The sequence below is a fragment of the Nannobrachium achirus genome, assembly GCF_963921795.1.
Source record: "Nannobrachium achirus genome assembly, chromosome: 5".
Taxonomy (NCBI): Eukaryota; Metazoa; Chordata; class Actinopteri; order Myctophiformes; family Myctophidae; genus Nannobrachium; species Nannobrachium achirus.
The window spans coordinates 33663727-33686192 of NC_137814.1; the positions used below are offsets into that span (position 1 = coordinate 33663727).

The 22466-nt window shown below is 45.7% G+C and overlaps 1 protein-coding gene and 1 pseudogene across 4 annotated transcripts in view; one reads left to right on the top strand and one right to left on the bottom strand.

Moving 5' to 3' along the window:
• LOC308285018 (histamine H3 receptor-like) overlaps positions 1-3290 on the top strand; it is a 38636-nt pseudogene extending 35346 nt beyond the window's left edge. Inside the window, exon 4 of the transcript in view lies at positions 3274-3290. The product of the transcript in view is annotated as a histamine H3 receptor-like (transcript). The remainder of the gene's footprint in view (positions 1-3273) is intronic.
• Positions 3291-12042: 8752 nt separating this feature from the next.
• znf521 (zinc finger protein 521) overlaps positions 12043-22466 on the bottom strand; it is a 145297-nt gene continuing 134873 nt past the window's right edge. For all 3 annotated transcript variants that reach the window (XM_080725367.1, XM_080725366.1, XM_080725368.1), the window contains one exon: positions 12043-12746. In XM_080725367.1, coding sequence (XP_080581493.1) covers positions 12717-12746 — 30 coding nt within the window. In that variant the 3' untranslated portion in view covers positions 12043-12716. The remainder of the gene's footprint in view (positions 12747-22466) is intronic.

The following is a 22466-nucleotide window of genomic DNA, read 5'->3' on the forward strand; positions in this document are numbered from 1 at the left end:
GCTAAAAGAGTTGGTGACCTGCAAGCTCTCTCGGTGTCTGCGGAGTGCATGCAGTTTATGAACAATGATCTCAAGGTGTTGCTCAAGCCTCATCTTAAGTTTGTTCCTAAGAACATGGTGGTTCCTAAGGAGCCTGTTGTTCTTCTGGCTTTTCATCCTCCTCCGTTTGTCTCGGTGGAGGATGAACGGCTGAATTGCCTTTGTCCTGTCAGGGCATTGAAGGCCTACTGTGACAGGACTGCTGGTTCTAGAGCTTCTTCTCAGCTCTTTGTAGAAATGGGCAATGTTCTTGTCAGAAAGCCGGTGTCTAGACCCACTCTTTCGAGGTGGATTGTGGATGCTATTAGGCTGGCTTACTCTAGTGCGGGTGTGGAAGTGCCGGCGGCACTTAAAGCCCATAGCACTAGGGGTGTGGCTACTTCGTGGGCACTGGCAAAGGGAGTCTCCGTTCAGGAGATTTGTGTTTCGGCGAATTGGTCTTCGCCTTCTACCTTTGCAGCCTACTATCACCTGGATATCGAATCCTCTTCGCTAGCGCATTCGGTTCTGGGTGCAGTTGCCTCCTCTACGTCATAGAGGAGTCGGATATTCCCCTCCCACAGGTGGGCATGTAGCCACCTGGGGTATTTTGGGGGGACCCTGTGTTTTCCTTATATAGTGTGTCTTACTTATAAGGCGGACTTGTCCTTTTCATTTAGTTGAATGAGGCGGACTTCGGTCTGTCAGGGTCTCTCTTTATTTTCTCATGCCTTCACACCCAGGTCCGGTGGGCCTGGGACCTTCTGGGTGATGGGTCACGCCCGTTTGGGCTGTGCTCACCCGTATGAGGGGTGTGTGGGGGTATGAGAGTAGGTTGTGGCTTAGAGGGGAGTTTAAGAATCCCAAGTGGGAGGTCATCCTGGAATATTGACAGTAAACGGTAGGTTCCGTACGGAACCATTGTTTACTTAGATATGGAAGGATGACCTCCCACGTAATGCCCCTCTGTTTCACTGAATGTGGCAGAGAGTGGTATTAAGAGGATGTTACTTCCGCCTCCGGGGGCTTATATAGCCTGGAGGCGGGTCACTCCGGTTTGAGTGACAGGCCCTTCCTACCTACGTTAGTACGGGAGCTGAAGTAGTTTCTCTGAATGATCGCCAGGGGGCGTCATTACCCAAGTGGGAGGTCATCCTTCCATATCTAAGTAAACAATGGTTCCGTACGGAACCTACCGTTCCCTCTTCCGCGTCATCAGCGCCCACACTCTAGGTGGGGTGGGTCGAAAGGGCCTTTCTGTGTGGAGTTTGCATGTTCTCCCTGTGTCTCCTAGGGTAGATACCCTCACAAAACATGCACTGGATAATTAATGCATAATCCTGGTCTCTATAATGCCTCCCCCTGGCCAGCTGGGGCGCCTGATGGAGGGGAAAAGAACTGGTTGGAATAACGTGTTCCTTCCACGCGCTACGTCCAAACCGGGGAAATCCCCACTGTCAGGTGAAAATAAGCAACTTGGACTCCTCATGCATAGAAGGAAGCATGAGGTCAGTCCGTTGTCACCCCAAGCGCGGCAGAGGGAGAGCAGAGCCCAGGATTACATAGGCTATTGGCACTGGGTGAAAATGGGTTACAAAATCGTGGGATAAAAATAAAAAAAAACATTTAATAAAAAAAAAAAAAAAAAAAAAAAAAAATAGAATCGGAAAATAATCCTGGTCCATATACGCTACTATCCATTTGAAAGATGGAGGCTCTCGCGTCAACCTCACGTCCAGCCCCTCGCACATACACACATGTGTGTTTACCAGCTTGCAAAGCTGGTCTACAGATCGTCAGCCACCTAGCCGCCACAATATGCCAAAATCTCCACAACACTGTGTGAATGTATATATTATTAGATTTTGGGTTAATTTCTCCTCAGCGTTCAGTGACATCACCACCTCAGCAAGGCTAGTCCACAAGGCACAAGCTGGTATAAAAAGGACTGTGTCATTTTTCTCCAGTATGGACACGCTGGTGTGTCTTCAGGGTACTTAACACACTGAAACTCTTGTCACACTGTTTGCACACAAAGGGTTTTTCTCCAGTATGGACACCCTGGTGTATCTTTAGGTTACTTAACACACTGAAACTCTTGTCACACTGTTTGCACACAAAGGGTTTTTCTCCAGTATGGACACGCTGGTGTATCTTTAGGTTACTTAACCCACTGAAACTCTTGTCACACTGTTTGCACACAAAGGGTTTTTCTCCAGTATGGACACGCTGGTGTATCTTTAAGTTACTTAACACACTGAAACTCTTGTCACACTGTTTACAGACAAAGGGTTTTTCTCCAATGTGGATAATACGCTGGTGTGTCTTTAGGTTAACTAGCTGAATGAAACTCTTGTCACATTGTTTACACACAAAGGGTTTTTCTCCAGTATGGACATGCTGGTGTATCTTCAGGGTACCTAACTCACTGAAACTCTTGTCACACTGTTTGCACACAAAGGGTCTTTCTCCACTGTGGACACGCTGGTGTTTCTTTAGGTTACTTAACACACTGAAACTCTTGTCGCACTGTTTACAGACAAAGGGTTTTTCTCCCGTGTGGACACGCTGGTGTGTCTTTAGGGTATCAAACACACTGAAACTCTTGTCACACTGTTTACAGACAAAGGGTTTTTCTCCCGTGTGGACACGCTGGTGTGTCTTTAGGGTATCAAACACACTGAAACTCTTGTCACACTGTTTACACACAAAGGGTTTTTCTCCACTGTGGACGCGCTGGTGTTTCTTTAGGTTACTTAACACACTGAAACTCTTGTCACACTGTTTGCACACAAAGGGTCTTTCTCCACTGTGGACACGCTGGTGTTTCTTTAGGTTACTTAACACACTGAAACTCTTGTCGCACTGTTTACAGACAAAGGGTTTTTCTCCCGTGTGGACACGCTGGTGTGTCTTTAGGGTATCAAACACACTGAAACTCTTGTCACACTGTTTACAGACAAAGGGTTTTTCTCCCGTGTGGACACGCTGGTGTGTCTTTAGGGTATCAAACACACTGAAACTCTTGTCACACTGTTTACACACAAAGGGTTTTTCTCCACTGTGGACGCGCTGGTGTTTCTTTAGGTTACTTAACACACTGAAACTCTTGTCGCACTGTTTACAGACAAAGGGTTTTTCTCCCGTGTGGACACGCTGGTGTGTCTTTAGGTTATTAAACACACTGAAACTCTTGTCACATTGTTTACACACAAAGAGTTTTTCTCCCGTGTGGATATGCTGGTGTGTTTCCAGGTTACCTAGCTGACTGAAACCCTTGCCACATTGTTTACAGTGGAAAGGTTTGTCTTTGGTGTGGACATGATGGTGTTTATTCAGAGTCGATACCTCACTGAAGCTCTTATCACATATGAGGTTTTCCTTCCTGGGTGGGTCATCAGATGTTTCTGTGCTTCTCCTGGCTGAGATGAAGACCTCACATGATCTTGGTTGGTCTGTGTATCCTTGTTCCTGACTGGTTACAAAGGAAGAGAATGGGAGCTGTCTTTTGCTCATCATTTGACAGTAGAGGTTGTTGTGGCTCCTCTTCATGTCTTCATGGAGGAGGACCTGAAATGTGGAGGCGTATGGACACTCAGGAGACCAACGTCTTGGAAGATTGGTTCATGGACACCGCTGCCGGTATTGGACTGTTAATTGGAAGGCGCTTCTTTGTCTATTGTGGACAGGAAAGATTGGTTTTGATATATTGTCAATTTCTGTCTCCCCCTCTAGTCTCTATATATCCCTATACCTCGCTGACTGGCAGTACACTTTGCCTATAAAGACTCTCTCCTGGTCGTACTCAGACTAAATGTGATGTTTAAAAACTGCGTCAAATCTTATTCAGGCTGACCAGAGCTCTGGTCTGATATCACAAAACACAAACCGTTGACATCATTCCTAACAACACCGATTCACATCCGCGTCTCAAGTCCTTAAATAATTCCTATTTCCTTCACTTGTTTCCTATTTCCTTGAATGTTAGTCCCACACACTGGGAGTTGGCCTATCACCTGTGATGTTGTCATCAGAAATGGCCAATGGGAGGCGCCTGGTGGCCTTGTGGACCGGGTGGATCGGCGGCGTCGGTTCGGTTCCCGATCCGGGCGACCTTTGCCGCGTGTCGCTCCCTGTCTCTCCCCCATTTCCTGTCAGTCTACTGTCCTATCCAATAAAGGCAAAAAGCCCCCCCCCCCCAAAAAAAAAGAAATGGCCAATGGGATGTCTCCTCTTCTCTATTTCCTGAATGGGAGGGACTAACATACCAGCAAGGAAATAGGAAATAGGATTGATTTAAGGACTTGAGACGCAGACACGTTTCCATAAACTTATTCGAAAATAGCCCACAGAACAAACCGGTTGTTACACATGGAGTGACACGGACCGTGTGTAAATTCCTCCCGTTTTCACAACGCGCGGCCAGCTGTAGCTCTTTACAGACTGTTGTGCAAAGACAACCTCCGACAGAACCAGTGGTGAGCAAGGAGGTAGGGAGCGTTTCGCTGTGTTCATAAAAAGATTTATGCCAAAAAGCCTTAATGCGCATTAAAGTTATACTATGTAACTTTTTTTATAAAACAAATCTTAAAATTGTCCTAACTGTTAAATCGCTAAAGTTTTAGAACCCCCACTCTGTTATTTTCAGCTTCTGAAGCCTTCTCTTTATATGTTTTCTATGAGTTGTGAGGGGGGGAGAATTTCCCGGCAAAATGATGTCATCTCCCACATGATACACTACCGGCCAATCACAGCGCCGATCATACACCACCGGCCAATCACAGCGAGTCTTGCTGTCTCTTCAGAAAATAGCTTCCCTTAGCAACTGTGTTTACATTGGTGAAGGAATCTTGCATGCTACTCCCTCAATTCTGGTCTAAAAATGACGGGAGACAGCTCTATGGATTCGTATCGGCGAGGCGGAGGCGGTCGCGGGGGTCACCGTTCCGGTGGTCCGCGGCGAAAAACGGCCGAAAAAAGCAATACCGCTACTGACCACTAGTTGAGCAGCTTCCACAGTACAGCTTTAAGAGGCTTTATGGAAATGCCACTAGTGACTTTGGCATTGTCTGGCATTTGAATCCCCAAAAGCATTTCCACTTTGATCCATAGGGGGCGCCACAAATGCACAAAATGTAACCATGTGCTTGCATTTTTTAAGAGATACTTGTATAGTTAGTGTGGTTGCCAGGGCAACCACATTATTACTCTGGGGAATTTTGCATTTTTCAAAACTCTTAGTCTCATTGACTTGAATGGGAAACTCCATATATAGTGAGTAACTTTTATGACGTAACTTTTCCCATTGACTTTGAATGGGAAACTCCATATATAGTGAGTAACTTTTATGACGTAACTTTTCCCATTGACTTTGAATGGGAAACACCATATATAGTAAGGTAACTTTTTTTATGTAACTTTTTATGCAACCACACTCGCAATTTCCCAAATTGCAATTTCTCTAGTTTAATTTATATTAATTTATTTGGGAATACATTTTCTCCATTGACTTGAATGGGAAATTGCAAACATTAAACTTTTACAAAATATGGAGATGACTGACATCATAGATCACATCAGACTGACACAGTATGTCCATATAAGGGCATTCCAAGGTATGGGCTTAATATTGATGACATCAGGGATCTCCATATACATTTTAATTCCTTACTTCTACTTGTGGCAGAGTATTTCCACGTCGCAGTACTGATACTTTTACTTAAAGGTCCACTGTCAGCCCCGAAATTATAATAGTATGATACAGTAGGTCATGTGGTCTCTCTCCTGGATCTCTCTGTGGATCCTCAAACAGTCTGAAACTGTCTCAGTGTAATCTGCCCAACAACAGCTGACCAGTACAGTAAGTATAGTCATACAGTCAGGCTATACAGACAATTAATTTGATTGGCTTATAATTGCGCATCCCCACAATGACATCATAAAAATATTAACTTGTTTTTTAACTCTTTCTGTGCCACTTGGGGGCGCCAAAGTCAAAGTCTGTTGAGTGGCCAGGCATTACTCCATAGCAGAGCCCTGCAACGGGTGGGGTACCCGTGGGTACCCGACGGGTACCCGTGTTTGACGGGCGGGTACGGGCGGAATATATTCAACTATAAATTTGCGGGTACGGGGACGGGCGGTGCGCGACTAAACACGGGCGGGTGACATTTTACTGTGAAAATCAGACAACTGTTTCTGCCTAAAACAACGTCACAAGAGCGCACACATGCAGTGAGCAGCAGGACGACAGAACCACGGCATGCATACGTCAAGTCACACACATGGAGCAGCGGCAGCCGGCTGCCTGGAGCGCACACACTCACAGTGAGGAGGACACCGTCACACAACTGAATAAAGTGGCCGCGAGTGATCTGCTTGCCTCGCGTGCGATGTAGTTGAAAGGTGCATGATTGTATAATATCCACGTGATTCCACGACTATTAGGAGTTCCTTTATTATCGTCACATCATGGGTCCGGTTTGGTTTAGATTACCTCGGGCTGTTTATCATGAGAGAACACAAGACAGACAGACAGCGAGTGGCGTTCCCTTCAGCTGAAACCTCGCCCACCAGGCTTTCAGAGAGCTGTAAAAAGCTGGATATGTGCTTCGCCGTATGACGGTGCGTGTCGAGCATAGCAGACATGCAAGCTCACAAAGCTGCAAGTTCCAACATGTTGTGAGCTTGTAGCTCTGATATTTTCAATGCGCGACACCGTCGGATGACAAATACAACTGCACAAAGCAGCGGAGGCAGAACGCATCAGCAAGCTGTCGCGACAGTGTCAGATCATGATACAATTTTAAATTAGTATGATTGGTTTTAAAGGTTGTTCTACTTTATCCAAATAATAATAGACCTATTAATAATAGGCTTAATAACAGCATTTTCCGACGGCGTGCAGTAGGATTCGCTGGGGGATCAACTATGGAGTGAAAATGGAGTGCGATGCCATTGAAAGAACGCACGCACGGCTGTAGGCTATTTACTTTAATGCATGTAATCACGGGTAGCGGGGCGGGCGACGGGTCCATTTTTTGACGGGCGGGGCGGGTCTGGTTTTGATTTTTTAATAATGACGGGTAACGGGCGGTCCACGGATCTGATTAATGACGGGACGGGCGGGCGCGGGTTGTCAAAATTGGACCCGTGCAGGGCTCTGCTCCATAGGCAAGCGCTGCAACAGACAGGGACCCACGTGGCAGTGACGCGCGTGTACATGTTTGTGCTTGTGGTGAAAAGGACCCGGATGAAATGGCTACAGATAGCTATAGGCTGATAGCTCATTTAGAAGATAGATATTCGGCGATTTAAGCCGTAAATAAAACGTTCAAGCTAAGATTAGAACAAAGTTCAGAGAAAATGCTCTCTACTTTTTTAAATTTTTATCCCACGATTTTTGTAACCCATTTTTTCACCCGGTGCCAATTGCCTAAGCTGTGATCCTGGGCTCTACTCTCCCTCTGCCAACCTGGGGAGGGCCCCGAACTGAGCTCATGCTTCCTTCAATGCATGAGGAGTGAGCAGGCCGCTTCTTATCACCTGACAGGGGGAGCTTCCCCGGTTGGACGTAGCGCGTGGAAGGAACACGTTATTCCAACCAGTTCCATTCCCCTCCATCAGGCGCCCCGGCTGGCCAGGGGGAGGCTTTATAGAGACCAGGATTACTGCATGTTTTTGTGAGGGTATCTACCCTAGGAGACACGGGGAGAACATGCAAACTCCACACAGAAAGGCCCTTTTGCCAACCCCACCTAGGGTGTGGGCACTGATGACGCGGAGGAGGGAACACGCCCCCAGCACCCACAGTGTCCCCCGGCGGGAATCGAACCCAGGACCTTCTAGCTGTGAGGCGACAGCACTACTGACTGCGCCACCGTGTCCCCAGAAGAAAATGCTCTCTAAAGATGTGTCTTTGTATTGGATTCGGCGGCGCGATGCGGCGGCGTTACCCGATTACGGGCCGGTGGAAAGGGCTTTCGGTCGGCAGCCTAGATTTTAAATTTAGAGCCAGGCTTGGTGCTGCCTCGGATTATTTTATTCATTTCATTAAAAAAGCTGTACTAGTTTGGGATCGGCACACTGGAATACGTCGCGCCGCCGACAGTGAATATTCGGTGAACATTGGGGGGGGTCTAAACTTTATTTTAAACCATTTTCAATGGAATAAATCGTCGGACCATCTAAAATGGCTCGTTGGGAAGTGCTGGACGAGCCAGGACCACCCACGTTAGTCCAAGCAGCTCAGGGTGAGTAAAAAAAAAATAGGCACTGGATGAGTTAAGATGATTCTTAAAGTGACAGTAACCCTTTAGGTGACAGGCCCCCTTTAAGTAAAGCATTTACTCCCCATCCTCAAAAAAAGGAACGGCTCCCTATATTGCGAACCGGATCCCATTGTTCATTTCAAAGAGCCGTTCAAAAGACTCGATTAGTTCGCGAACGTCCCACCTCTCTACTCTATTTATAACATGCTTTCCCATTTACACCTCTGTAGCCCACCATGGATACTGTAAAACAATGTATGAAGACAACTGTTTTAATGTTCCATTGTCCCAAACCATTTATGTTTGTCTTGTATGCACAATCCTTTCATGCAACGTTAGGTTTGATCTGTTATTAGCAATTGTTTGTGCCACAATAATAATACAAAATTGACTGAGACTACAGTACACATCAGGGAGTATAGGAAAATGCACAGGGAAAGACAAGTAAACAGGCAGTGTTCCTTTTGCTCAGATTCATGAGGTTTGTGTTCATAAAACACAGTGAGGTTTGAAGCGTCCATTTTGCTGACACAGTTCCGGAGTGAAAAGATGGCTCTGTGGACGAGGAGCGCCGGTGTGAGAGATTGGGTTACCCCAGACAGTCCCAGCGGATCCCCCGGCCAAATGGATCTGGATCTCACGCTTGGACGCACATATTGAATGCCATAAGAGGTCTCTAAGGTCCCCTTCAGTAGGAGGAATGCTCAGCGTAACAATGTTCAGTTTTCACCAAACCAAATTCACCACCTAAAAGGACGTCAGAAAGGCCACTCAAGCAAAGGACAAGGACCTGAATACATACTCAGTGGCTGTGTTGTTCATAGTAGATGAAATGTCACATTTCCCCAGCATGCTGCAGAGCCACATACAGGTTGGGTCTCATAATTATTTAATAAAGCCTACACTACAGTATGTCCTAACACGGGCAGCTATACTTTCCCTCTGCTGTAGTACTACGGGTGTTGTAAAGCAAAAACAAGACTAAGAGTTTAAATGCCGACCTAGCAACCCCTAGAGTTTGTGCTGCTGTAAACTGGAATGTTGGAATTGAGACTGACATCAGAAGAAAGGCCATGGCTTCGGTCACCCAATCACTGTCAGTATGGGAGAATGGCTCATCCTGCAGTCTGCCTATTACATTCTGAGATCTTGTCTGCAAAGCTGACATTTTGTTGTTGACCAAAACCAGTTGAGACTGTCCTCTGGGGAACGTGAAGGTGCAGAGAAACTTCCATGACAATCCAGCAAGTAATTTTTGAGTTTGGGACCGGAAACAGAAAAGAAAGTAGTCTGAAATAGTCCTCTCACATTCACTGACCGGAACCAGAACAATGGTGTTTAAGCTTCTCCTGAACATCTGGCTTGACTGCCCCGGCCCACTGAAGAGGGCCAGGGCTGTTACTGGTGTTGAGTGCCACTTGCAGCGGGGATAATGTTTGGACGCGACGACACCACGGAGGATCGGCCAGGGCTAAGAGTTATCTCTGAACAAGCCATCCATTCTGCTGCTTGCTGATGGAGAATACTTGGGGGCTGTGTAATTATATTGCTTTAAACGAACCCCCGAGAACGCCCCTGCCAAAGCGCGCACACCACAAAGTCTCACACTTGGGCGAGTGTCAGAAACACAACACTTGTGCATGCAATTTATCTGTGTGCGTGTGTGCGTGTGTGCGTGTGTGTGTGTGTGTGTGTGTGTGTGTGTGTGTGTGTGTGTGTGTGTGTGTGTGTGTGTGTGTGTGTGCGCGCGTGCGCGGGATGATTACGTCTGTTTTTTGCTGCTTAGCCTAGCGGCAGAAGGGAGGCCACAGTGGTTCTGATACGCCTCACAAGTGAATTTAATTAAATCATAAATATGAGCTGGAGGCCGCCACCCAATTTAATGTAATGGATGATGTGGGCCAGTCCATCTCTGGCAAAGCAAAGTTCTGGACCCGTTCAAATGCCCTTGAAGCTTATTAAAAGTGCCTGGCACAGGGAGATGCAAGCAAAGTTGCTTAATGGATGCCCAGCTTGCATTCAGAATGACAGTTAATGTTGGGCCATACCAATCTCAGATTTGGATGAGGGATTCCACCTCTGTTGCAGATGACTGTGTCTGCAAGAGTGTCTGTCCAACAATCATCTCATGGTGTTGAACTTGACAAATCAAATCTATTAGTCAATAGAAAACATATTTGATACATTTGAGATGGTATTTTTTTTACACCACTGTTTCAGTGCTAAAGCCCAATGATACAACATTGATAATACTTGCGTGTTAATAGGGCTTCATGTCATAATATGAAACACCGGTATGCCGTGAATAGTAGCGCCGTTTATTATTCACAGTAGGCTATAACCTAGATACTATGGGCAGAGTTTCACCGTGGTGCACTGGAGAAATGGCATCTTTTCCAACCAAAACTCATAGCTTGAATAGAACTATGTCACAACATTTCAACTTTGTAGTGATGAATCATTTACAAAGACAGACAGATGTTGTTGAATGGGTTTTGTCCCACTCGGCAAAGGCAGAAGAATCTTTCTCTTGGTCCCCCGGAGTGCTGAGGCTCCCTAAATAGGCCTAGTGCGAGGCTGTGTAGAATGGGACCGCACAGGGTGATGGGTAATGAAGTCATTAATAACCAAGACCTCCCTCAAGATGCTCAGATGTTCGTTAGCGAGAGCCACGAGGGAACCAGGAAAAATAGGATGCAATTTGATACAATGGAGGGGGAAAAAAAGCAAAGTAAGCTTTTGATGGTAATCATGTTTGTACTGACAGATCCCGGTTTATATCCTTCACACGCACACAAAACACAAATACACAAATATTGTGTGAAGCAGAAAATCAAGGTACTGTAGACTGAAGCCATTTCCTCATACAGTTTTTAATATTTTCATCACATGTGCAACACAAAAAATGAGGTCTGCCAAATACAGAACTCCATATTTGTACAATACATTTTAATAACATCAGAGAGAACGGTCCTTCCTTTGCAGGAGATGGTGGTTTCCTGTAAACTGAGTACGAACAATTCTCAATCAAAAGGTCAAAACATTAAAGTTTCATACAAAAGTGCATCTCAGGTTCGATGAATGCAAAACATTTACATAACAGAATGATTTATAGTTGTGTATGATGCCACAATGGCTTCCAGCTTGAGCAGAGCAATGGGACACCGCAGAGAAACAAGAGAACTTGGACACTCTCCAGGAGAGCCAGGGACAGAGATTTTAGAACCTTATCCCCGGGAGAGACCGAATACATGTTCAGTCTCTGTGACCCCAAATTAAAATGGATTTACTCCCAATTGCAGAAAAAAAAATAAAAAAAATACAGAGATATAACAGAACAGGAAGAAAAAAAAACACGAAAATAAATTCCAGTAATCTCCAGGCTTGAACGAGCAGTAAACATTAACAACAGAAATGTACAGGTTGAGTCAGTGGGCTGGAGATTCCCCCATGCTCTGAGAGCCACATGGGGGCTTCATGCCTCTGTTCACACGCCAACCAGAGGAACTAGCCTTTTCCAAATCTGTGTCACTGCGTTTGCATATATCAGAATCCTGTCCTGTTTTTTTTTTTTTTTTTTTGCTTCCCTTGCGTTAACTGTGCTGTTTTGTGTCCCCCACCCCATCCCACCCCACCCCACCCTCCCCCACTTCTCATTTGACATCTCCATGAGCAGGCAGAGCACATTAACCGCAACACCGTCCTCAGCTGGTCCTCTTGACAGCCATGTAGAGATGGGACAGGCTGACACAGTTATGGACGTGTTCAACCTATGCTGGTGAATAGAGCTCTCTAACCCCCCCTCCTCCCGTGATGACTGACCAGCGCCACATACTGTGCAGTAGGGCTAAAGGCGCTGATGAAACGAGTCCTCCTCCTGTTAACACTTGTGGTTCCTTACAACTTTTCTACATCCTCAGTGGCACCCTGGTTCTCCTTCACAACAAACCGCTTTGAGTCCCATCTGGTCTGATTGACAATGGCATTGTTCTTTATTTATTTTATTCCCCTTCCCCTCCATTTTCTTTTCTATTCTTTTCTCTTGTTGTTGTTGTTTTTTTTTTTGGACAAACATTTTCAACTGTACATTGGCAAATACTGTATAAGATTGCAATATAGATGTAGATAAGCAACACATGAAGAATTCTATGTACAAACAAGTTGGCCTTTTCCGTGTCTTGAAATGACGTTTAGTAACGAACCGGAGGGGTTTTTATTTGTCCTGTTTTCCCCTCCATGGTCTCTTTCTTTTATTTTTTTTTTTTTTTTCTTCTTGTTCTGGCGTGGTTCCTTGTGGTGTAACTGAATCTAAAGTTCAGTGCAAGGGAGTCAGTGGGAAACTGCACTGACGGTAATTGGCGGTCAGACGTTCTGCTCTGCGCAATGTGATCCTTGTCTTGGGCCGTGGTGGCGCTGATCTCTGCCATGTTAGCTGCTGTGCTGAGTCAACGTGTGGTTCTGCAAGGACACAAAGAGACACACCATCACACGCTGTACATCGTTATTTCTGCCTTTGAACAACATGAACACAGCCTTGCCTGATCTGTGCACAAATCAAGACTAACATTAACATTATAAACATTGCAAACGTTTTGACAATCGCATTTTCTTTGTTATGATTGACAGATGCTGGGTTTTGGCGTGCTGATGACTGAGGCTTTGGTCAAGGTGACATCATTATCTAAATGCAGTCACATTTGTGTGTAGATCAATAGTACTTATTTTTGGGAAGACACAAGACCTATCTAGTATCTATGTCCAACATCTCAATCTGCAGCAATACTGCCACCACGTAAATGACAGTGACCAAGGAAACCAAGGTAACACACACAATGGGCCTCGTTTATCTTTGTAAAACTGTGTAAATGTTTACATCAGTGGAAAAAACTAACAAATTTCGCTGTATTTATCAAAATTGCATAGACATCTGTTTGTATCCCTGTGCATATTTAAAAAATAGCAATCAAATGTAAATGAATGGTCCAATCAACTGGCTATATTTGCCCCTTTTAGGCAGAGAACATTATGCAAAAATAGCATCTACACAGTATCTATTCTACAAGCTCACATTGCGTTGGGACAGTGTTGGTCCATGTTGGAGCACTAATAACAACAACAAACACCCTATACAGCTGTGTGTTTGATACAAACAGTGTTGCAACAATGAACAAGAACTTAGCAAATACCATATTGTGTGCATAAATGTATTTATGAGCAATTCATGATAAAAAGTTTGATAAATGAGGGGCAACGAAATATTATCAGCCTTTATCCAGTGCATACAGTACACAGTCATAATTGACCCTTATACTGTAGGTCCATTTGAGTCTTTTTATGAGCCCAAAGTTAAATTAACGTTAACATTTTGCTGCGCACATTTATTGCACATGCTGCAAATGTATCTTGGTCATTACATAAAATAAATAAATAAAATAAAAAATACCAAAAGTGCAGTTATAGTACGTACGTTTAACAAAAATGTCAATGCTATTGTATTTACTGCACAGTCAAATCCTCAGTGTTAATTCATCTATTTGTAACTCTGAGAGTGTGTAAATGTAACCACATGGTCCACTCTGGTCCATTTGGTTACATTTGTACACTTTAAGTTAAATTAGCATTGAGGATTTTACTGTGTATATGACTTAACAAAAAAAGCAGATAGGCTACCTGCATCACTGGAGTATAACTAGATGCTATCACGTCTCGTACTTTTGTCTCCCAAACGTACAGTATACATACAAGCGCACACACGCTCGCACCCCCACCACACACACACATACGCACACACATCGGTGAGAGTGGTTATAGCGGGGCAGCTGTGCCAGGTTCTTTAAAGGGAGTGTGGACCAGGGGGTGTGTGACTGGTGTCCCTGGTGGGCCGAATCCAGGTCATCTTTTGAAGTGACTGCTAATCCCTTTAATGCAAACTACATGCCCCACTTGCTGCGCTCTGTTTAAAACACGGCCTTGGACTCTCTAAACTGGCATGGACTAGACACACCTGTCACACATTCATCAGCGTGTGTGTGTGTGTGTGTGTGTGTGCGCATGGGCACACAAACTCCCTCTCTCCCCCTCTCTCTCTCACTCACAGACACACACATACACACACACACACACACACAGTTATTATTTAACTACTTTGAATGAAACATGACCACGAGAACGGCGCCAAACCCGCCGAAAACAGATTTACGGCGACCTCGGTGAGACACACAGTTCTGTACTGTACGAAGGTGAGTTTACCGAGGCAGTCACCTTCAGTCCTATAGGCCCAGAACCCCTGGGGCGGTGCTGGGAGACGTCTATTAGCCCCCTTGCAACCCCTCCACCACCACCACCCCCTGCTTCCCCCTCTTTACCCTTTCAGGTGCCTCCATATAAAGCATTTAAACACCTCGACAGCTTTCCTTTCAGCTAGGGCGATTACTTTCCGACAGGTGGGGTAATAAGCTGTTTGACGGGGGGCTGTGTGGGGTTGGGTGGCTGTAGATGGGCGTGGGGAGAAGGGGTTCAGGAGTTTGACCCCTGTAAGGGTTAGCGCAGCTCGCCAGGGCCCCCACTCTCTTCTTTTTTTTCCTTTTTTTTTTTAGAAACGGCCCCCTCTGCTCCACTCTCTCCTCTCTCGGCTGAAATAAAGCTCCTTTAAGTGAGTCTGGGAGGAAGCTCCCCATGGGATGAACTCCCCCCTCCTCCTCACACTCTTCCAACCTCCCCCCCCCCCCCCCCCAACCCCCCCCGGTGAAGACATCCGTGGCGTTGCAGAGGAGGGACAGGAGCACGGCAACCTTATTAATGAATGCGGCCCATTACCCGTCAGCCTGGCTCCTCGGCGGCTCCCAGAAGCCCCTGCAGTACGTGACTTCAAATGGCAGGATATTGACACGGGGAGAGCAAAGCGGCTGGGACTGTGTGTGTGTGTGTGTGTGTGTGTGCGTGTGCATGCCTGTGTGTGTGTGTGTGTGTGTGTGTGTACGTGTGCATGTGCGTGTGTGTGTGTGTGTGAATGAAGGAGAGAGAGAGAGAGAGAGAGAGAGAGAGAGAGAGAGAGAATGTGTGCTCAAGTGTGAGCGCATGCCTTTGTGTGACTGTGACTGTGTGTGTCTAGGTATGTGCATGCGTGTGGACCCCAAAGGAACGTAGCTCCTTGGATATAATGTAGGGCTCGTAACAGCTATTAGAGGGGAAAATAACCCCTCTGGGGAATGCCCCCCCCCAAACCCCCGGCCCCCAATCCCCCCCCCCCCCCCCCCCCCCCTCTCTGCACGTCCCAGCTCTGTCTGACACACACCGCATTCTACCTTTCCCTTAAACATGCCAGGAGTTTTCTCACCGAGGGCTTTCTCAAGGACGGTGTTAAACGACTTCAGTGGCAGTGGCAGCCATGCACACAGGAGGGAAACAGAGGAGATGGAGGGGGGGTGGGGGGGGTGGCTAAAAAAAAAAGAAGGAAAGAAAATGATACCTTTATCTCTGTGGATACTGAACTCTGCAGAGTAGCTATAAACTGTTCCGTACGTCAGTATGGGAGGAGAACGGGAGGGAGAGGATGAAGGCAAGGGAGGGCAAGGAAAAGAGAAGTGTGGATTCACTTTTGAATCTTCATCCTTATCAAGTTCTTTAGCTACACCACTGCACCACTGCCTGCAAGCGCTGATGCGGTGAAAAAAGAAAAGCACATCAACGAATACACCCATCAAACACAGCTATGGTATGAGCCTGTGTCACATGAGGACAGGAGACAAAACTATTTTCCAAGATGAAAAAACAAAACTACAAAAAAAAATGAAAAATGAAAAAAAAATAAGAATTCATAAGTGGAAGAACATCCAAAAGATATACAGACAAACTATTCAAAATCCACCGAAGGTAGCTACTTGTGGCTTAGGGCTTATGTCAAAGCTGACATCCTTTGTCCTTGTCTGCCCACCCGGCAAAGGAAGATGTGACAGATAGTGTCACAATTCTCTGGAAGCCTTTAAACGCAGGATTAGGCCCTCTCCCATTTAACCTTTTTTTTACCCCCCCATTTCTTAAACCTCTATTCCCCATATCTCTAAGCCTCTACCCTCCCCGAACCTTAGCCATTCCCCTTATCATCCGTTTCCTTTCCTTCCAACCAACTCTTAATCTTCCTCTCTCCCTCCTTCCAACCACCTGCTGGCCTCGCAGGCCTACTGCAGGGCGCCGGTTACCAGCAGCGTTCAGGTAAACCATAGCAGTCAATTCTCCACTAAATTAAATTTTGCTCTGATCAATAATGCGCACCCGGCGCTCCCTCGCGACCGCCTGGCTGCATCGGCTCGAGGCGAGCCTCTTGCTCCTCTCTTATTCTTCGTCTGGCGCGGTGCCACCGTTAACCCCTCCACTTTCATGTGATTACATCACCCTGCTGCAACACCCTCAGGGGTTAGCGGGAGAGGAGGGAGAACGCCCGGCAGGGGTCTCCAGTCCTGTATATCCATGCAAACAGGTGCAACACGTCTTAGGAATTTAACACTTCTGCAGAGAGAGAGAGGGAGGGAGGGAGGGAGAGAGGGGGCGAGGGAGAGGAGGGGGAGTGAGCGAGAGCAGGAGAACGTGAGCTGGCTGGGGAGCTGATTTATTAACTAATCATTCTTGGTGTCGTTTCCCATTGCTCTGGCCTCCCATCGATAGCACCCGGTCTCCGGTGAGGCAACGGAGGTGCACCTCTTACATCAGGCCCACAGAGGAGGGCCAGCAGACCAGTGGGCGAACACACAGCGCCTTTCATCTGACGGCGCTGTGTTAAATCAAATCTTAGCAATGTCCAACTTCACCAAGAGCAGATGTAAAAGCTTAGTCGAAATTGCGTTTGATGATGATTTTCAACAATGCGTTTCGTAGTTGAGACGACCTTGGCAGAAAATCATCAATATTTTTGTTAAGCGACACGGAATGTGACAAAGCCATGGCTTCATGCTGATGCATGCGGCAGCCAGGCACGCGCACACAGAGACATCAAAGGGGGCTTTAGCCCCTGCCCTCTCTCCAGACTATAAATGCAGTTTTTACTGCAGTGCTAAAGAAACACCTTTACATGCCATACCTGAAGGCAGCATTATTCAAGAGAATTGCATTTTCCAAATTCTCCTGAACTTTAATGCAGCATTTTATCTTGAAAGAATTGCCCTCTCTGTGTAGAATGCTGTATGCCACATCTTCAGTATTGGCTTGATTATGCTATTGCTTAGTTCAGTGTGGTATCACACACTGAAAAAAGGTGAGCTTGGAGATCGCCTATTTTTGGTATTTTCACCAAAAGTGCCTTTTTAGAGAGCCCCTCCCTCTCTAACATTCTCTGCACGTCCCTGGCAGAGGCACACGCCCAATGCACCATGTCCATCCCTGTACCTGGTGCTGTCCAGCATGTAACGTTAGACCTTGGCTGTATTGAGTGTTCAGAAAGCTGACAAACGGAACAATAAGGCAGAAGGAGCAAATACACTTCCTGGCACCGGCATCTTTGGAAAGCACTTGACCAGAAGGTACAGTAGGCTACTGAATACATAACCCCTAATTTGGCTGTGAAGTGCTAAGTGCTATAGACGCTATTGACCCATTTTACAGCATGAGCTCATTACATGAAATATTACGTTTCAAAAATTGTTCGATTTCTCATTCCTTTTGAACACCTGAAGCCAAAGTTGTTGTATTGGTTTGATATGTCTGCAGATAAACATAGAACTAGAAGAGTGTTCACTCACGAGGATTTCTTAAACGGGAATTTCACTTTAAAACTGTCATTTTCACATCTACTCTGACGTTTGAGTGCAGTTTTAATTAGCTTGATTCAATATTTAATTATTTATATAATATATTATTATAATATTTAGTTGATATTCAGTTGAGCGGACATGTTGAACCCATTCAACTTCAAACTCCATGTTAGACTCATTGAAAACACATGCCACACACACACCTGGTTCTAGAGAATGATACGTGATATTGTCATTATTTTCTGTAATGTAATGTTGCATCAAAGAGTACTATAAGTCCATGCATGAAGTCCATAAGGTTCATTCGTAAAATAACAAATTGAAGAATTAAGGTCTCTCCATTCATTCATAAATTCATTCATTCCATTCAAGGACAACATGGGTCACCCCAACCAGGGACATGTGTTTTCAATGAGTAGAACATGGAGTTTTAAGTTGAATGGGCTTACAGTACATAGGAGGGGGCGTGTCTGATCAAATATCAAAATACTGAAAATCAAGCAACTAAAAAACTTTCTGGGGTGCACACAAAGTCTTGAGTAGACATGAAAATTACCCCAGAAATGTTTTAAAGTGAATTACCCCTTTAACCCTATACTATACCGATCTACGAGCTCACAATGTCTCATGGATTGGACGCGACAGCTTGTGGATATGCTATGTTCGGTATGCGACACTGTCATATGACGAAACATAAATGAGTTATTAACTCATTTATGTTGTTGAGCTACCTTTGGGGCAGAGGCACTATGCATAAAACCATCAGCTTAATCAAGGAACGAGAGCCAAATGATACTGTAACCAAATGATGCTGACTCAAAGACGCGTCCCCATAACGCAACGCACACCTGGAATTGAACAACAACACTACCATTGTAGTACCAATGGTTCAAAATGCCCTCCAGATGGTGATTAGTCTACTCTACCTCAATTGGCAAGTTCACTTTGAGTTAAACGATTGATTTGAGAACATTTCAGCCTCCGTGCAAACTGATAACTAATAACGAGTACTGTAGTTCTGCCTGACGGTCATGTGCCTCCCCATGCCAAACAGAGATTCTGTTTAAGAGCAGTAGAAACGTGATCTCCCACCGGGTGGGACCCCGGTTCAAATCCCAGGCAGGACATGAAACTCAGGGATCACAGCCTTAAGTTAACTCTCTGAGGGATTTGACAGTGCAATGGCCGAGTTGAAGGCAGGCACCAGTATTGACTCGAGTCTTCCCTTTGTGCATTCCTATGCCGTTGACCAGTCCACTGAGGGAGTAATCCTTCCTGCGTTGGCCTCAGGCCAGGCTTACTGCTGGCCAGTTTAGCCAATGAAGAACACAATCAAATAAATAAATAATATAGCAGCTGGCATTCTCCACAGTCAACACTTATGGGGCCGTTGGGAGGGTTGACCCCAAACACTGTGTTGCTACAACCGGCCTGGTTGCCGTGGCAACAGACATGACTTGTTTGAAGTGGGGCGTCGGGGGAACCGTGGACGTACAGTACAGTACAGTACAGTACAGTACAGTACAGTACAGTACAGTACAGTACATACCAAATTCTATGGGTTATCCATAAATCACGTAAATCGGTACACAGTATCTCTATCATCTGCCATGTGATCAAGAAAGATATGTGCGATATTTCATATTCCATCCAAATGAGCTAACATTGGCTTCCAACGTTTGCAGGATTGGTCAGTTTTTAACAAAATTACTCAAATCATGAACGCAGTGTGCGATTTCAGTGAAATCTTGCACAAATATTCCCACTAGGCCGGGGAACAAATGCCACCTTTTTCACATTGGCCTATTATAGCGTCACCAGGAGGCCACAATAACCTACCTGACCTGGTGGAGACCTGTACTTGGCAGAGCACTGCTTCTGGTTTTCACTAGTTTGGGGCCCGGGCAAAGGTTTAATCTCTCTTTTGGGTTCTAGACCTGAACTGTTTTAGAACCACTGCAGTACAGTACGGTACGGTACAGTACGGTACGGTACGGTACGGTACGGTACGGTACGGTACAGTACAGTACGATAACAGGCCTACTGTATGTGATTGTGTATAAACGTCTTTTTCTTTTTTAGCACGCCATATTGTTGCCGTGAAAAATTGATCAAATCAATAACACTTTGGATGCTTTGACGGCGAGCGCTTTGATATGACACCCAGCTACACAGATCTACTTCTGGGGTGTAACTACAGTTGACGGAACGCCCTTCGTTTGTGGGCTGGTGCTTTGTTGCTCCAAATGATACTCATTACCCTGTCTAAGTAGACAAGTGGATGGTGCTGGAGACACACTCTGCAGTGATCCTGCTGTTTGACTGAGGTTGCAAAACAACTGCACAACTGCTGTGTTATTATGGGGCCTCATTAAGTGAGGAGAGAGTGCGAGAGGGGAGGGAGGGGGGGAGCGAGGGAGAGAACAAGAGAAAGCGATAGAGGAGGGAGAGAGGAAGGAGAGAGAGAGAGAGAGAGGGAGAGAGAGAGAGAGGGGGAATGATGGCAAACAGTATTCGGAGGTGATAGCAACACACAGATGCCTTTCCCACTAAAATGAAGACTATGACTAAAGAACCCAATTAAGGGGTTTCTTAAGGGAGCCATCTTGGGAGGGGGAGGGGTCTTGGTGGGACGCGAGCCCTGGGCTACATCCTCTAATTAGACAGAGCGAGGGGGGAGGGTCTCTGCCTGTCACTGGGAGGGAGATGGGGTCCATGGGGCTCCGCATGTCAGTCCCAGAAACAAAACACAATTACTCTCACATTTAACCACTTCAGTCGGGGACAGACTTTGACTAGGGACGCACGCTACAGAGCCATCCCTCCCTCCCTCCCTCTCTCTCTCCCTCCCTCCCTCTCTCTCTCCCTCCCTTCTTCGCTGCCAGATAGTCTTCTTCAGAAACTCAGATATCTGGATGGAGGACCACATTCCAAGGCGCTGAACTGAGAGGTCGGAATGCTTAGTTGCACAGGGGCGTCGTGCACAAATGACAGCCGATCTACAAGCTCACGATGCGTCGTGCAACTTAACGTGTAGATCAGACTGAACATGCTCTTTCAGGCAGTGTTGATTTCGTCGACTAAAACTATGACGAAAAAGGTTTGTCGACTGCGTTTTTCTCACTGACGAGAACAAAATAAAAATAAAAAAGCTGTGATGACTAAAACTAAGACTAAATATATTGACTATTTCGTCAACAAAATAAAAACTAGACTAAAACGTTAGGGAGGGACTAGTGGAGAAGAGAGTCATTTTATGTTTGGTTGCTCTCAGGTGTTTCATGTGCGACGCGTTGTGAGCTTATAGATCGGCTAATTTCAGCACGCAACCAAGTGTAAAATCAGTCATTACGATGCCATCAAGGCTTGCCAAAATACAATTCTACAGTTGACTAAATCAACAGTGGATTTAGTCGACTAAAATCGTATGATATTTAGTCGACTAAAATTAGACTAAAACTAAAACTGTTCGGGTGACTAAATTATGACTAAAACTAAAACACATGTTATTCAAAAGACTATGACTAAAGGTGGCTGCACACTGCTGCGTTTTTCGGGCCGAATATCGGAGTGAATTTCGGAGCAGGCAAATAAGAAAATCAACCTCACGTTGTGTCAATCACGTTTGCACACTGCCGCCCGTTTCGCGCACCACTCGGTCCCTTGCTCTCTCTATCTCTCTCTCTCTCCTTGCCCTGAAAAACGCATTTCGCAACGAAAAACGCAGCAGTGTGCAACCAGCTTTAGACTAAAACTAAATCCAAATTTGCTGTCAAAAACAACACTGCTTTCGGGTTTGCGCTCTGAATGGAGGCGTGGGTACGGATATTAGCATCTAATATGCCCACAATTGGTGTCATTTAACGTCATATTTTAAGCTGAAGTGTTTAATTACTCTATGCAAATTTGAAAATGAAATTGGAGAGCAGACGATTACAGTATCTCTGCTCATTCTGGCCTCTGCACTACAGTTTATGAACAACAACAGCATAATTGGTCAACAGAAAACTGGCTAGCCGACGGCAGGCACATGAGGACCTGGATTTCCTGGAAAGTGCTCATCGTGACGGGTATTTATCAAAGTTGCAGAATAAGTCTGCGATACAATGTAAAAAGAAACACATGTTTCGGGGGAGACATCCAATGATGGATTGTAAAATGGCATACCAAGCGCGCGCCTCTTTGTTTGGATTTAACTTTCCCCAGTGGTGTAACAGAGGCGGAAGAAAAAAGAAGAACTCAAAGGCTTCTGGGAGTTTTTGTCATGTCTCCCTCCAGACAATGTGTTTGCATGCACACATCAGACCCTGGGAGAGACAGAGACAAAGACTATAATACATACAGAACACTACACACACAGGCGCGCGTGCGTGCCCACGCACACACACAAACACACATATAGGCATAAACAAACGTGAATACACACACATGCACC